At 41.1% G+C, this 17,264-nt stretch overlaps 1 protein-coding gene across 7 annotated transcripts in view; it reads left to right on the top strand.

Moving 5' to 3' along the window:
• herc1 (HECT and RLD domain containing E3 ubiquitin protein ligase family member 1) overlaps positions 1-17,264 on the top strand; it is a 117,261-nt gene that overhangs the window by 36,273 nt on the left and 63,724 nt on the right. For all 7 annotated transcript variants that reach the window (XM_041786312.1, XM_041786305.1, XM_041786327.1 and 4 more), the window contains exons 14-22: positions 2,353-2,574; positions 6,144-6,296; positions 9,447-9,579; positions 9,793-9,984; positions 10,251-10,475; positions 10,764-10,937; positions 11,024-11,138; positions 12,050-12,170; positions 13,987-14,158. In XM_041786312.1, the coding sequence (XP_041642246.1) occupies positions 2,353-2,574; positions 6,144-6,296; positions 9,447-9,579; positions 9,793-9,984; positions 10,251-10,475; positions 10,764-10,937; positions 11,024-11,138; positions 12,050-12,170; positions 13,987-14,158 (1,507 nt within the window). The remainder of the gene's footprint in view (positions 1-2,352; positions 2,575-6,143; positions 6,297-9,446; positions 9,580-9,792; positions 9,985-10,250; positions 10,476-10,763; positions 10,938-11,023; positions 11,139-12,049; positions 12,171-13,986; positions 14,159-17,264) is intronic.

Here is a 17,264-nt window from a genome sequence, read left to right as displayed (position 1 = left end):
TAAAAGATGGAGACTCTCGTGGAGACATGGAAACATGGGGAGCCTCATCCTCCTGACAGGAGGATGAGGCTGAAAAAACATATCTATGCATGTTAGGCTGCTTCTGTTAATCTGGTACTTTAAAACAGCAGTTATGTTGTTTTCAAACAACACAACAGCTGTTATTTTGATAATTATGAGAACTTCCATTGCTTTAAAGAAAGCATCAGGATGAGTCAGTCGGTGCATGAAGGAGGAAAGAATCATTGAACTCACAGTGTGCAGAATTAATGTTTTGCACACTGTTAGCAGTATTTGATGGAGTTACACAGCTTTAAAGTTTTGGTAATTAAACAAAGAAATGACTAGGGATGGGTACCTTTCACGTTTGAACCGGTACAGTACCCATTCCTGGTACCTGTGAACTGGTACTGGCACACAACGGTACCCATTTTTGGTGCTTTTGTGGGTGAATAATATGCTAAAATAAATGTTATATAACCTAAAAACTTCTGAATTTTAGATATTTATTTCTCAGTATCAAACCCAGTGTTTTTTCTTACATTGCACAAATTAAAACCCAGCCCACTACCCCCTATTCCTCTAATTTACCATCTTTGAAAAATGTGTTTTGGGGTCCATGGAGGGCAAATAAGTTAAAAACAAATGAACAATAGAGTATGAAGACAAAATAACTAAATGAATAAATTAAAAATTTTACCAGTTGAAGTTTTACAAATGAAAGTAAACAAACTACTTGCTCTACCATGAACTACATGTACTGCACATCTTATTTCCTCATGCAGTTCTTTTTCCAACAAAATTAAGATGTCTTTCCCTGGTAAGAGCAGAGTCTGCTCCTCACCCATCAATCAATCGTAACCATCCACACAGCACAACCGAGCCTTAATACGAACAAATGGCACACTCCTGAACTGTGCACACTGAGTCTGTTACGTTCTATTTGTATTTACTGCAAAAAGTTAACAGAAAGTGGCACATTGATTCATTCTGCGATAAAAATAAGCAGTGAGGACTGTCACTCCTTCAAAATCACTCTGAATCCATCCTGACAGAAAGCTTCATACGAGCTGGAGAGATGGAGAGCAACTTTTAGGACGCACTCACACTAGGCAGTCTGTACTGTGCCTTAATCCAGTGTCTGTTAGGGGACTGAGAGAACAAATGCATCCCTCTATCTGGTATATTTCTGTAGTTGATATCCACATGATAAATGGGCAAATCACGCTGTTTAAGGTGAGGATTCTGTAGAAGAGAGAGGGAGAGAGGGAGGGGGGCGAACGAGCAGGAAACAGCAGGAGTCGATCTGAATCATCAATCATCACACAGCTTTCTCAGTTTAGCGGTTTTGCCATGGTAAACCGTGAACTTCATGTCACAAATATTGCAGCGTAACCTGCATCGTATTTTGAAAAGTGGAGCGCTACCTTTGACCGCTTCCTATCAGCCATGCTTGTTTTTTTAATTCAGTCAGCTGCTACCAACGTCATTACTCTTGTGTGTGCAATGCTGCGTTTGCTACTGGTGTATAAAATTGACTACTCTTCCACTCTCTTGCAGTCACAAGAATGTGTTCAGGTACCAAAACATGGTACCGTTTGATTTTATGTGAGTCGGTGCTCGGGAGGACAGAATTCGGTCAGTGCCCATAAAAGTACAGAATTCTGTTTCCATCCCTAGAAATGACCCAATATTTTTGATAACTAGGACTTCCATTTTGGTTGCCCTGGTATGGAAACGCATAGCACTGTCAAGCCTGCACAATACTGGATTATTGCCAATATCTAATACCCCGTCTAAGATGACCGCCTCAGTGCTCTCTACTGTGATGTAAACTACTGCTAACTGACAAAGATGGCGTCTTGTAGAAGTAGTGAGGTTAAACTCTGTGGTGATGTAGAAAATGGGGATGAAGTCGTTCACAGGCTGTTTCAGGTCAAACTCATGTATAACAGAAGCATGTAGTGACGGCGTTCAGCTCAGGAATGTGGACCTGCTAGCACTGCTAATGCTAACCACATTCTTTAAACCAGCGTTGTATGGTTATAATGTAATGCTGGTTTACAGAATGTGTTTATTTAAGCGTAGACTAGTCATTTAGAAATTGTGTAATCAGGTGTGAAGTTACACTCTAGTACCTTATGGAGGCATATTAACACCAAATGATAGTTCTAGGTAACTTCGTCTCTGCTGTTTCTGTTAACATGCCTGTAATACCATGCAACATTAATCTATATAGTTTAATTTTAGCAGCTTCATACTGAGCTTTAAATTCTGGATCAAGAGAACCCTAAATTATTGAATTTTAGGTTGTTTTCTGCAGGGTCTTATTGTACTGTATTATTTCCTCAGAGGATGCAGCTGGACATCATCCTGACCAGCCTGCAGGACCACACCCATGTGGCGTCTCTCCTCGGGTATAGCTCTCCTGCCGACGGCCCCGAGGCTCTTTCATCTGCCTCCGGCTTTACGGCGTCTCCAGACCCGACATACGGCGCCACAGCAGGCCATCCTGACACCCACCTGGCTGAGATCCTGATGAAGACTCTGCTCAGAAACCTCGGCTTCTACACGGTGAGTTTTTAAATGGAGCTCTATTGGAGGGAGAGTTTCTCTGATTGATTTGACTCTGCTTTAATCGATTAATAAACAATGTTTGCAGCATCATGGCGATCCGTTTAGCATTGACAAAGGCAGAAGGGAAGGAAGTCATCAGTAAAGTGGACATATCTCTGCCTCACTCCTCTCTCAGAGCTGCAGAATGACTCATATTTAATCCTTTGTTATCATCACCTGCTGCCTCTTTCCTGGCACAGCAGTGGTTTGTTCCTGTGCTTGCTCTCTGAAGGCTGCACTTATTGATTGTAACACACAGAGGGTTATTTTAAGTGTGTGTGATTATGCAGGCCTGAGCAATGAATGATTCTCAGACTGCAGGGCTCTCTGTCTCTGAGTCACTGCCTCTTTCTCTTCATGCTCCTGAGATGTTTCTCAATCTGCCGTCTGTTTCAGAGAAAGAAACATAACCACTACTCAATGATAAAATGTGATTCAATCAAAACATACAATGACTTGGATAAAATGACATTCTGTAGCTTGAAATCAGATATTATCCAAACTCAAGATAATATCTATACTCCAGGTTACATCAGAGGATTGAGAATAAGTAATGTAGTTATAGGACTCTTTAAGAAAGTTGAATGTTGTTTGGAGCCTCAGTGATTTGCTGAAGTTCAGTTATTGTGGAAAAATGAGTCGTGACGTAAACAAGCAGCAGCAAGAGCTGGTGCAGTTATGGAGGAAAAGATTAGTGTGGATGCTGCTAAAGCGCCAGTTTTATCAGAACTTGACGACATTTCTTTGTTAAAGAAGAACAAAGAACGGCAGTGAGTTGTTTTCTTTTCAAAAACGACAAAAGTCGTGTACTGACAAGGGGTGTAAATCACCAGTTTCATCGTGATACGATACTATATAGATTCTCAGGACAACGATTCGATATTAGCTGATATCACAAAGTCTGCCACGATTCAATTTCAATTCGATTTGATTTAGAGGTCTGCGAGTGATATCAGACGATACTGTGAACCCATATACCACAATCTGTTACTTTTCAAATAAAGGAAAAAAACACAATATTGATACGTTTTGAGAATTTTATTGCCAAAAGCCATTTACATAAGAAACATTCTTCAACAAAGTGAACAAGGGGATGCGCAGGGAGACTTTCAAAATAAAAGTGCAAGGTAAAGATGGTGATGGATATCAATGTTTATACTTTCAATCAATTTGATTGAATCATTGCTCAAACAATCCATATATCGATCCAGGTCGATGAATCGTTACATCCCTAGTACTTACATGTCTATAGTTGCCATGTTTTGCGTTATTCCTCAGTAGCTGCACACGTGCAACTCGATAGCGGCTACGTCATGTGTTTTGTTGCTCTGATTGGCCCATAGAGTTGTGACAGACAGAACATTCATCCAATCACACTCTGAGCGTTTCCTATTGAAGCTTTCCCAGATGGATGTGTTTCACACATCCATCTGGTGTGTCAGGTTAGAATTTGATGGCAGCAACTCATCTCAAAAAAGTTGGGACAGAACAACAAAAGGCTGGAAAAGTAAGTGGTACTAATGAAAAACAGCTGGAGGAGCATTTTAACACTAATTAGGTTATTATCAACTGGCCAGTAACATGACTGAGTGTAAAATAGGGGTGGGAGAAAAAATCAATACAGCATAGTATCGCAATATTTGTTGTGAGGTACATTGTATCGTCTCATCCATTTTTTTTTTTTTTTTTTGTTTGTTTTTTTTTATGAATTGCTAATATGAACTGAAGTCTATGATAATAGGAAAGTGAAATCAATTATTTGGACAATTGTTTGTCCAGTGAGTTCGGCAGAGGTGATGGTCATAGAGCAGGAGAAAGTTAGTACAACAAACATGGCAGCACCACGGGAAGGACATTAGGAATGCAAGCAGGACACGAATGAGATGGACATGACACATGGGGTTTGCAAGAAGTGCTACATGAAAATAAAATACTGCGGAAATACGACAAACATGAGGGCAAGACTAATGCTAAATCAGCTAAAGAGTTGAAAAAATAATATAGATCGCAGTATATCGCAATACATGGTATCGCAATACTCACTTTATTGCAAAATGTTAAAAATGGAAATTATATTGAATCCTGACCTAAGTATTGTGATAATATCGTATCACGGGGCCACTAGTGATTCCCACCCCTAGTGTAAAAGGAGCATTTTAAAGAGTCTCTCAGGAGTAAAGATGGGCACAGGTTCACAGATACGAGCATTAAAAAACAGATGTGATTCTGTACTGAAATCACTGCCTGGGCTCAGGAACATTCCAGAAATCATTGTCTGTCGACACAGTTGGCCGTGCCATCCACAAATGACAGTTAAAGCTGGATCATGGAGAGAAGAAGCCATATGTGAACAGGATCCAGAAACACTGCCATCTTCTGTGGACCAAAGCTCATTTAACATGGACTGAGGAAACATGGAAAACTGTTCTGTGGTCAGAGGAAACATGGAAAACTGCTCTGTGGTCAGAGGAAACCACAGACATCGTGTCCTGTGGACTAAAGAGGAGAGGGAGCATCCAGCTTGTTCTCCTGGCTCAGTTCTAAAGCCTGCATCTCTGATGGTATGGGGTTGCATTAGTGCCTGTGGCGTGGGCAGCTCTAACATCTGGAAAGGAACTATCAATGCTGAGAAGTAGAGGGAGGTTTTAGAGCAACACATGCTCCCATCCAGACAACATCTCTGTCAGGCAAAGCCTTGACTATTTCAGCAAGACCATGCTAAACCACATACCACATCCATCACAACAGCATGGCTTCACAGGAAAAGAGCCTGGGTCCTGGACTGGTCTGCCTGCAGTCCAGACCTTTCACCAATAGGAAACATTTGGAAAAATCCAGGAAAGAAGACCCAGGACTGTTGAGCAGCTCGAATCCTACATCAGACAAGAATGGGACAACATTGCTCTCCCAAAACTCCACCAGCTGGTCTCCTCACTTCACAGATGTTTACAGACTGTTTTTAAAGAAGATGGTAAACATGGCCCTGTCCCTACTTTTTTGAGATGTGTTGCTGCCATCAAATTCAAAATGAGCTAATGTTATCATGAAATGTTAAAATGTCTTGGTTTAACATCTGATCTGTTGTTTCTGTTTTACTGAGAATCAAATATGGGGTTATGAGATTTGAAAATCAGTAACTTCTGTTTTTATTTACAATTCATGTGGCGAACCAACTTTTTTGGAATTGGAGTACAATGAGTATAATATTTCAAAGAAGGAAACAAAAGTCACAGGAGATAAAATAAAGAAGAGAAGTTTGAGTCATTAGATCTTAGGCTAAGTTTTAGCTTTAGGACCTGAGGCTGGTTTTTGAGTTCTCACTGCACATGTTCTCAGTAGTTTTCATGACCTGCTTTAAATTCCAAGACCAAACGATGACGCTCTGAACATTTACCTTTTCATTAACTCACCTGAGCTCACCTCTCTCAGGCCATGACACACATGTCCCAATTTCTTCTGACACGGTGATCTCTGTGAACCCTCAGTAGCTCATACCTGATTTTTCTGTGTGTTTTTGTGTTGTTTAGGATCAGGCATTCGGAGAGCTGGAGAAGAACAGTGACAAGCTGCAGCAGGGCACGTCCTCGTCTGACAGCAGCCAGCCGGCTCACCTCCACCAGCTCCTGTGCTCCCTGCAGAAACAGCTGTTGGCATACTGTCACATTAACTCTGTCACTGAGGTACAGCTCCATCTCTTTACATCACTGCTGCGCTATGGAGGAACAGTTTACATCATCTTTAACTCTTCTTGGTCCCCATCCATCAGGGTCATATGATTAAACTGCCCATTCTATGACATAATGTTTGTTTAGGTACCAAGAAGAATTGGTAGATGACTGCTGCGTGATGTTGGATTTGCTGAAGTGATTAGCTTGTTAACTTCAGAGCTCACATGGTTTTGTTTACGAGCTGTAAAATGATGTTAGACATCTCCAAATCAGTCTAAAGCTGATGAATGAGGCAGAGTGACTCCGGGTTAAATCACTTTTGATGCTTGCATGCTTTCAATGCTTTGGTCGTGGATATTTAGAAGTTCTAGTTTAACAGAGATGTGTTCTCAGAATGTTCCTGATGCCAATTAAGTGTCGGTCTCTCTCTTGGAAATAATCTTAGAACATTTTAGGTTTACATGTGACACCACATTCAGTGATTGAGGTGTGTTTTTGAATATAAATAAGGGGTCAAGAGTGAATAGAATAGCATCAAAATAGATACTGATTCTCCAAAAAGTCGTAGAAAGTAGCATAGATCCCTGCAGACAGACTGAACCATGACGAGTGGATTACTGTGTTGTTAAATGCCATCATTAAATACATGAATGGATATGTCACTAAAAGTGAGCGTCTATTTTTACTTTTCTAAGTTCCACCTGGGCTAGAGACATGCATTAGTGTTAGGATGAGCTGAGTTTGAGTTCTGTTGAAGTACTGTTGGCCATTTGAGGATTGGGATTTACCATTTAGGTATGTCCTGTAGATTCTGGCATTGGCACCTTGAAAGGGTCTTTGTTCTCTTGCTATGTTTGTTTTTAGCTAAATGGGGAACGGCTTCATGTTGTTCTCTGTTTGGAACCCCCGAAATTGCAAGAGCTATCAAGATTAATCACACTAATGATAAAAATAAAAGGTCAGTGATTGGGAACACAAGGTTCATATGAGCCGTCTGAGTTTTTAAAGGTAAATGAGACATTAAGGAGCAGCGGTGGACTTATTTTACATCACTGTGGCTGAAAGGAGTTGTACAGTGGCTTAACAGAAGTGTGCTGAACGGGACAATTATTTAATTAATCACAGTTAATAAAAAAAGTCCACAATAAGTCCCTTTATCACACTTTGGTTCAGCCATCTCAATGACCCCTGCAGCCACAGTGAGTCAAAATAAGTCCACTGCTGCTCCTTAACGTCTCATTTCACTTTCATATCAGGCCCAGTTGCGGAGCGATTCCTCCCCCTTTTCCCTGCTGGCTTGCTTTCACACTGGCAACATCGCTCCGTGCTGGGGCCCACTTGCGTCTGTACTCAGTCTGAAACAGCAGGTGGCAGCATGCTTGTAGCTGGTTTACAACCCCGCCAAGGAGGAGAGAGAAGAAGAAGCTACCATGGCAACCACTCGGGTCATGACCTGAGCGAGGATTGTTTGTGTTTATCCCAGCAAAAAAGTCTATCCTGAGGCCATGGATGATTTGAAATCACTTTTTAAGATGCCAGCAACTTTTCTCTTTGTATCTGCACATCTACGTGCAGCTCAGAGGATTAAATGGGTTTGCGCTGCACAGATACAGCGTTTTTTGAGGCGACAGGAGACTTTAATTGCCTTTGCAATTGTTCATCTGTAAGGTGAGTCACAACAGACCATTTATTGGATCCTGATAATTTCCGCCCTTTATAGAGGAAAAATGTGAACAAACTGCCGTGCTGTGGATAGAAGTTTAGTTTTTACGATGACGTCATAAAGCTGATGTGAAGCTCTGTCCTGTAGCCGGGTACGGTTGCATTCACATCTCATCTAAACCGTGCCAGAGTCCATTTGACCTGGTGCCTGAGCTCAGTTTGTTTGCATTCACAATAACAAAAACAAATCAGGTTTCAGGCTCAAGTGCACTCGGATCCATGACTGGGCCCCTAGTGTTAAAGCCACCTTACAAACTTATGACAGCTCAGTGGACAAGTCAAAAATCATCTTTGAGTTACCAAACATTTACCTCTTTACTGTTCACTTACTTTCCTTTACATCCATGACAAGTTCAGTTTTCTGTGGTTGAGTTCATGTTAAAATCTCCACCTCTAAGGTTGTACAGGTAGATAAAGTCCCTGTCCAACCAGGAAGTCACTTACCCTTAAGCAGGGTGTACATTTTGCGATTTTCCTGCAATTCAGCCACAAATGTAGAGTCTCACAACTCACTCTGAAGTCGGGCTGACTTTCAGTCAGATCAGGCGTTGTTTGTCGTGCTGTGAACAGGGGGGTATGACCGCTGACCACAGCCCGTCGTACGACCCCATGACCTGCTCCTGACTGGCCGGAAGGATTTCTGGCATGTTTGATATTTTGGTTGAATGATTCCAGACACTTCACAGTGACAGCAGAAACGGGAGCAGAATAAACAACTTTGGGGGATTATTCTCCTTTGTAAATGGTCAGACAACGTCCTAAATTACCATGACAACAGCTAGACTGACTTTCTGATGCACACCTGCTATGATAAAGGAAATAAACAAGCAGGAAATGCTTGTGCACGATGGACGTGCGTCGTAAATGATTCAGTCGCACAGTATGAGATGACATTCTGCCACGACTGTCGTATGGTCGGCTTGAAATTGCACAGCATATACCCAGCTTTAGTTAAAGACTGAAGAAACAAAAATGATACTGAAACAGTTTTGAAAGCTAAATAGTGAAATTTAAACTTAAAATAAAAAGGATTAATATTAATTTAATTAACTCCAGAAACTCTGAGATTATTCTCAACTGAAAAAATTCAACCTTTTGACAGCCTTACCAATCACTAAAACTTTTCTTGATAGCATGCTAGGGCTCTCTCAGCTCCTCACTTAAATTAAAGTGAGAGCTATTTTTTTTAGATGGAGGGTCAGAGCACATGCTGCTCTGGAAAGGAATGAAATCAGCTACAAAGATGACCAAACCAGTGAACAAATGGTTAAATTTTTTTATGTATGCAGCATGCAGTACAGACACCATCTGATCTAAATTCCTGGTCCTGTGAAGCTAAAATCAAGATTAAAATTAAAACATGATTTAAGGCTCACCATTAATATAGACTCTTACAAATGTAAGAGGTTTACACTGTCTGATCCTGATGTGTTTCTGCAGAACTCGAGCAGCGTGGCTTTACTCCACAAACATCTGCAGCTCCTGCTACCTCATGCCACGGACATCTTCTCCCGCTCAGCCACTCTGATCAAAGAGAGCTCGTGGAACGGCAGCATACGAGAGAAGCTGCAAGGTGAGGAAATGCTGTCATGGAACAGAAACAGTCTGGTTTCTTTCTCTGACCCTGCTGCTACCTCGGTCTGTTTCGCCTCTTATGCACTGATTCTTCACTTTTAAGGAAAACACTCTCTAATCATATTTTTTTTTCATTAACTGATATTCTTTAGTCCACTTATGAACCAGATTCTCCACCAAAACTTCCCCCTCTGTCTCTTCTCCTCTCCAGATGTGATCTACGTGTCAGCGGCGGGCAGCATGCTGTGTCAGATAGTCAACTCGCTGCTGCTGCTTCCCGTGTCAGTGGCAAGGCCTCTGCTGAGCCACTTGCTTGACCTGCTGCCTCCTCTGGATCGCCTCAACAGACTGCTGCCGGCTGCCGCACCGCTGGAGGACCAGGAGCTGCAGTGGCCTCTGCACGGTGAGAAAAGATGAATATTTACAAGCTGAAGGATCCGAAAGAGCTGGTTTGAAGTCTTAGTTAAAGGTCCCCTCATGAACTTCTCCGTCAGTTTTCTTTCTCTTTGTGGTCGCTGTTATTTTTAGTTGTTGGGGATTAAAAGCCAGGAAAGGCTTTGAATGAAGCATTTCCTGTCTATTAAAAAGTTACTGAAATACCAGCCAAAGTGAAAGATGTAAAGACTTTAGCCCTCCTTCGTCACTGCATCCCCTTTTCTAACTCTGCAGGTACGTCGGACTTCGCTGAGCCAGCCTCGGGGATGTCCCTGCCTCCGTCAGCGCTCTCCTGGGTGTGGTTGGTGGATCTAGAGAGGACAGTCGCTCTTCTGGTTGGCCGTTGCCTCGGTGGGATGCTGCAGGGAGCTCCAACATCTCTGGAGGAGCAGGACACTGCATACTGGCTCAAAACGCCACTCTTCAGCAACGGACTGGAAATGGACATCCCACAGCTCGGTAAGGACACGCCCCTGATGGCTGAATTCATCTTTGTGATTGTGTAATATACTTAAAGGTTTTACAATTCTTTCATCACCCTTTGGACAGTTAAACAAGATTATTTTCTATTTAAAGGCAGGGGAAAAATGTTAGTTCAGTAAAATAGCCAAGCCACTGATTCATAAAATGATAAGGCTGCCACAAAGCTCCTAAAAATGTAGTTAAACTTCAGAAGTTGGTGTGTAGTTATTTGCTGTTTCTTCTCTGATAATTGCCATGTTCACTGTTTGTCTCTGTGTCCTCCAGACGCCTGCATCAGCTCGTTATTGGAGGCGGCTCTGTCTGGAAACGAGGAGCAGAAGCCGTTCGACTGCACGCTGCGTCCTGACCTCAGCGTGTTGGTGGATCTGGCGCTGGGTTCCTCTAAAGAACCGGCCAACAGTCTGTGGATCAACATGCAGGACTACGCCATCAGTAAAGGTCTGCACGATGATGGGAATGAGCTCTGTTTTCTGTGAAATAGAAGGGACTGTGTTCTTACTGGACTGTGTGGTTTTGTGTTGCAGACTGGGACAACGCATCCCTCAGTAACGAGTCCCTGTTAGACACTGTGTCCAGGTTTGTGCTGGCGGCTTTGCTGAAGCACACGGGGCTGCTGGGACAGGGCTGTGGAGAGGGAAGGTATGGTAACAGTTCATCTTTGGTTATTTAAGAATTAAAGTGGCAGTAAATAACAGTATTGAACATGTGATCAAAACCTCCCACCTCTCATTCTTGTATTGCTCTACTGAGCCCCACTCAGAAAATGAGACGATAAAACATAAACAACCATTGTTGGTGAGACCGTTCAAACCAGCTGGATATATCAGAAGTAGATGACAGAAGCACAGACAATTACAGCGTAGCCCCACACAAAGAGAAGAGAGCGAGATGAAGAATGGAAGCACGATGCCAAAGGCAAAGTCTGACGGAATAAAAAAACACACAGGCCATCATACAAAATATGAATGATCCATTATGAAGCATTTTCCTTTTTACAGCTGATGGCTTTCTGTTGTCCTCTCAGGTGCTCCTTTTGAATGTATATATATCCTAGAAGAGCACTGACCGTGAATACCAGAGATGATAGCAACGTTTGAAATGACTTTTTAGGTGGTTGTGATACAAAAGTTTTTCAGTCCTTCTTTTGGTACTTTGCTTCCATTGTGCAAACATTTTCTCTCATGTTTAACCACTAAAAACATCAGGATTTGTCAAACAGGAGACGACTTCTGCTTTCTAAAAGCCTCTTCCTATATTCAGCAGCTAGATGAACAGGATATCAGCATTAAACTGATTGGACACAACAGATAAACATCTGCAACTGATATCTGTTTATGCCTCACTATTTGCTGATGGCTGATGTTGGTCAACAGGGCCAGTATCAGTCAAAGCCAGTGTTTAAATGATGCATCAGTGCTGCAAAACAACATTTTTTACGGTCTATAAAGCTGAAGTTAAAGTAAAGCTTTGTTTTTCAACTTGGCTGCAGTTCGAACACTTCTACTGAAACAGAATGTATTTAACATCTCCTATTTTCATTTTCCCATCAGGTACCAGCCGTCAAAGTCCCTAGCAGAAGTTTATCGCAGTGTTTATAAGGTCAGAAACCGCCTGCTGGCCTGTAAGAATATGGACTTCATCCAGACCAGATCCTCTTCACGTGAGAGGAGGGTGAGAAATCAGAACTTCATAAATATGCATTAATTTTGTAGTAATATGCATGTTGATTGTGGCTGCGTCTGGGCATGAACAATAATGGATTTTTGCTTTTATCTTATATGCCAGTGTCAACAGAATCACTTTAGCTGATACGGACAATAGTACCGATATTTAAATATATATTTCAGAACTATAACTCCAGTCCTTGAAACACACTTCAAAGTCTTAGAAATGAGGATAAGCAAAGATAAAGACTTCAGCTGACCTAGGTCCATTTGTCCTGCTTATAACTCTACAGACTATTTGGACATACTGCTGATATTTAGAGCTGATATATGCAAATATTTACAGGGGATACAGGCAGATATTTACAGGTGACACAGGCAGATATTTACAGGTAACACAGGCAGATATTTACAGGTGACACAGGCAGATATTTACAGATGATACAGGCAGATATTTACAGGTGATACAGGCAGATATTTACAGGTGACACAGGCAGATATTTACAGATGATACAGGCAGATATTTAAAGATGATACAGGCAGATATTTACAGATGATACAGGCAGATATTTACAGGTGATACAGGCAGATATTTACAGATGATATAGGCAGATATTTACAGGTGATACAGGCAGATATTTAAAGATGATACAGGCAGATATTTACAGATGATACAGGCAGATATTTACAGGTGATACAGGCAGATATTTACAGATGATACAGGCAGATATTTACAGGTGATACAGGCAGATATTTAAAGATGATACAGGCAGATATTTACAGATGATACAGGCAGATATTTACAGGTGATACAGGCAGATATTTACAGGTGACACAGGCAGATATTTACAGGTGACACAGGCAGATATTTACAGATGATACAGGCAGATATTTACAGGTGATACAGGCAGATATTTAAAGATGATACAGGCAGATATTTACAGGTGACACAGGCAGATATTTACAGGTGACACAGGCAGATATTTACAGATGATACAGGCAGATATTTACAGGTGATACAGGCAGATATTTAAAGATGATACAGGCAGATATTTACAGGTGACACAGGCAGATATTTACAGGTGACACAGGCAGATATTTACACGTGACACAGGCAGATATTTACAGGTGACACAGGCAGATATTTACAGGTGACACAGGCAGATATTTACAGATGATACAGGCAGATATTTACAGGTGACACAGGCAGATATTTACAGGTAACACAGGCAGATATTTACAGGTGACACAGGCAGATATTTACAGATGATACAGGCAGATATTTACAGGTGACAGGCAGATATTTACAGGTGATACAGGCAGATATTTGCAGGTGATACAGGCAGATATTTACAGGTGATACAGGCAGATATTTACAGGTGATACAGGCAGATATTTACAGGTGACAGGCAGATATTTACAGGTGACACAGGCAGATATTTGCAGGTGATACAGGCAGATATTTGCAGGTGATACAGACAGATATTTACAGATGATACAGGCAGATATTTACAGGCGATATAGGCTGATGGTTTCAGTTGATATAGGCTGATGGTTTCAGTTGATATAGGCTGATTTACAGCCAATTACAGCAGATATTTACAGCAGACTAAGCAGATATTTACTGGGTTATAGGCTGATAATTATAGACATTATAAGCTAATAGTTACAAATGATACAGGCCGATAATTACAGAGGTCATACCGGTTGTAAATATTGGCAGAAATGTACTTATCTGCCGATACAGATATCACGCCAACATTGTGCATTTCTAGCATCATCCTCTTACTCCCTGTACCCTGATGGTAGTCATTTGGTTTCAGATATCCGACAATCAGGACTCTCTGGACATGGACCCTCAGGAGCACTCTTTCACACGCACCATTGATGAGGAAGCAGAGCTTGAAGAGCGAGCCGACCGTGAGAGAGAGGAGGGGCACCAGGAACAAGATGATGAGGAGGAGGACAGGGAGCATGAAGTCATGACAGCTGGGAGTAAGTAGACGTGCCTGGAGTTGAGTTAATACACTACCAATGTGCCAATCATAACCAGTTTAGTCACACTGAACTATAAAATTTTATCAGAACAGGATGAAGCATTACACTGCATTCCAAATTATTATATAAATTGGACTTTAGTGTCATAAACATTCAGTTTTTTTGTTTTTCAATGAAACTCATGGATGGTATTGTGTCTCAGGGCTCTCTGGATCACTGAAATCAGTCTCACACACCTGTGATCATTAGTTTGCCAGATGAGCCCAATTAAAGGAAAACTCCGTAAGAAGGACGTTCCACATTATTAAGCAGGCCACAGGTTTCAGCAATACGAGAAAGAAAAAGGATCTCTGCTGCTGGAAAGCCTCAAATAGTGTAATGCCTTGGACAAGGTATGAAAACATGAGATATTTCAGGAAAACTTAAGAGTGATCATCTTACTGTGAAGAAGAGATGTGTGTGTGATTCGGAGCACAGACGGGTTTGTGCAGATAAAGGTATAATGAGTAATTAAGAGAGCAGCTGCTAAAATGCCATTACAAAGCAGCAAACAGGTATTTGAAGCTGCTGGTGCCTCTGGAGTCCCACCAACCTCAAGGTGTAGGATCCTCCAGAGGCTTGCAGTCGTGTATAAACCTACTATTCGGCCCCCCCCAACCAATGCTCACAAGCAGAAACGGTTGCAGTGGGCCCAGAAATACATGCAGACTTCTTTTCAAACAGCCTTGTTTACTGATGAGTGCCGTGCAACCCTGGATGGTCCAGATGGAAGGGTAGTGGATGGTTGGTCGATGGCCAACATGTCCCAACAAGGCTGTGATGTCAGCAAGGAGGGGGCAGAGTCATGTTTTGGGCAAGAATCATGGGGAGAGAGCCGGCAGGCCCCTTTAGGGTCCCTGAAGGTGTGAAAATGACCTTGGCAAAGTATACAGAGTTTCTGACTGACCACTTTCTTCCATGGTACAAAAAGAAGAACAGTTCCATCTGTCTGAGGTCAGAGGAGACTGTGTTGGTAAATATTTCACTAAAGTACCGGTAGTTGAGAAACAGCTCCAGCTGTGTGAGTTTTGCTCCAACGAGCGCACATGGTGATGGTGGTGCCGATTTTTAAGGTAGACAGAAGAACAAAAATGTCCTCCTCTCCAACACCACCTGATGTTTGATATCTCCTCATATCTGTCTGTATCAGTTCTTGTGTTTTTGCCTCTTTTTTTTAGCCTGGTAGAGAGGGAGACAGGCAGCAGGCAGCCGGACATGTCCATATGAGCACAAATGCGCTACTTAAATATCTGCAGCAATGTCGCGCTGCGAAATGATGTTGCAGGTGTGGAAGCTTGCTTTGACTCGCTACAGGTTCTAACTGTAAATATTCTGTGTAAATAATGTGTATGAAAAAAATTGGGTATAGAGTGTAAGGACCTTAAGTTTATAAACTGGAGTTAATATTGTGTAGGCTCTTATATTTAATCACCCTAAAACCCCCCTGAGTCTCCCCCATGGCAGGATGGTTTGACCCACACTGGCACATGCCTGTCAATCACTGTATTCACAACCTCTCCATTCATAAAAAGGTTTGATTTATTTTTTGTGAAGAAATGCTGATCTATAACTAAGTTCATGATTTCAGTTTGAGAAAAGAGAAGTCTTTTTTATAATTAGTTAATTATTCACAGGTTTTAAGTTCTCTCTAACTCTGTTTTTATTTCCAAATTGTTCCAGAGAGACTGCTGCAGCCAAGCAGAGTTTTGCACACTTCTGGGTTTAAAGCCTTTCCAGTCACTGTTTTCAACAGCTACATTAATTTGAATTCCCACATTTAGAGACAAGAAGATGTACCATGACTTTAGCCATGCATTTTTAACATTTAAAATGTATGAAAAAAATCTAATATTTGTAATTTGAAAGTGTTTATCAGTTACAAAGTTTGATAAATCAGACGGCTGTCACAGTGCTCTTTAATGTCTTTCTTTTTGGCCAAAAAGCTTTGCGCTGTTTAGGGGGTACTTGGCTGAAAAAATACTTCACAGGGGGTGCATGACTGAAAAAAGGTTGAGAACCACTGATTTAATGTAGACATGAGTGGGGTCAAGTTAAACATTTTATTTTGTATTTTATTCTATATTGTGTATTGTTGGAATGAAGTGCTTAATAAATATTTACATAATTTTGTAATTGATTTATTCTTTGAAGCATTAATATTAATTTCTGCAATTGCAATTGATTTTAGTGAGGTTAGTACACAGTCATAGCCATAAATGCAATGGTACTAATAATTGGCAAAATTATTTCTTTCGTGTTTCGGTTTTCGGTTTCGGCCAAGAATTTTCATTTCGGTGCATCCCTATTGTTGAGAACCTTTGGAGCCTCCTTAAGCTAAAGACCTATGAGGGAAACAGCAGCTCTGGGAGGATATTCAGACCTCCTGCAAAGAAATTCAAGCAGAAACTCTCCAAAAACTCACAAGTTCAATGGATGCAAGAATAGTGAAGGGGATATCAAAGAAGGACTCTTATGTTAACATGGAAATTTGAGATGTTTTTGATTGAAATAGCTTTAATTTCAGTAAATATGACCTCCTGATGCTGCAGATTCAACCAATTTTCAGTTCTTTACAACCTATGAAATGTTTTGAAACTCTGCTGTGCTTAATAATGTGGAACAGTGAATTTTGAGTTTTTTATTTTTGAAAAAAGAAAAAAAAAGTTATCGGGAGATTTGTTTAATAAAATTTTAATTGTGCTCTAATGGTTGATGACTTGAAAATTATACTATCCGTCATTTGCACCGACTATTTAGGAAAATCAGAGAAAAATATAATTTGCATAATAATTTGGAACTCGGTGTATTTTGATATTTGATAAGCCTGAATACATCAACCGTTTGGATGGTTTGTATTTGACTGTGCAGTTTTGCTTTGCACTGATAAACCGACATTTACTGGCTTTTTAAATGTGTTAATGTCTGTTATTTTATTGAGTGCATTTTAAATATATTTTGTTAATGATTTTTGTAGCTCTGTTTTTGTTGCATTGGCTCATATGGATTCTGACAAGCATTGATGTGAAAGCCTGCACTCTGACACAGTGGCTGAAGAGGATGCAAA

Source organism: Cheilinus undulatus, linkage group 1 (genome assembly GCF_018320785.1).
Source record: "Cheilinus undulatus linkage group 1, ASM1832078v1, whole genome shotgun sequence".
Taxonomy (NCBI): Eukaryota; Metazoa; Chordata; class Actinopteri; order Labriformes; family Labridae; genus Cheilinus; species Cheilinus undulatus.
This window is presented reverse-complemented; position numbering and strand designations above follow the sequence as displayed.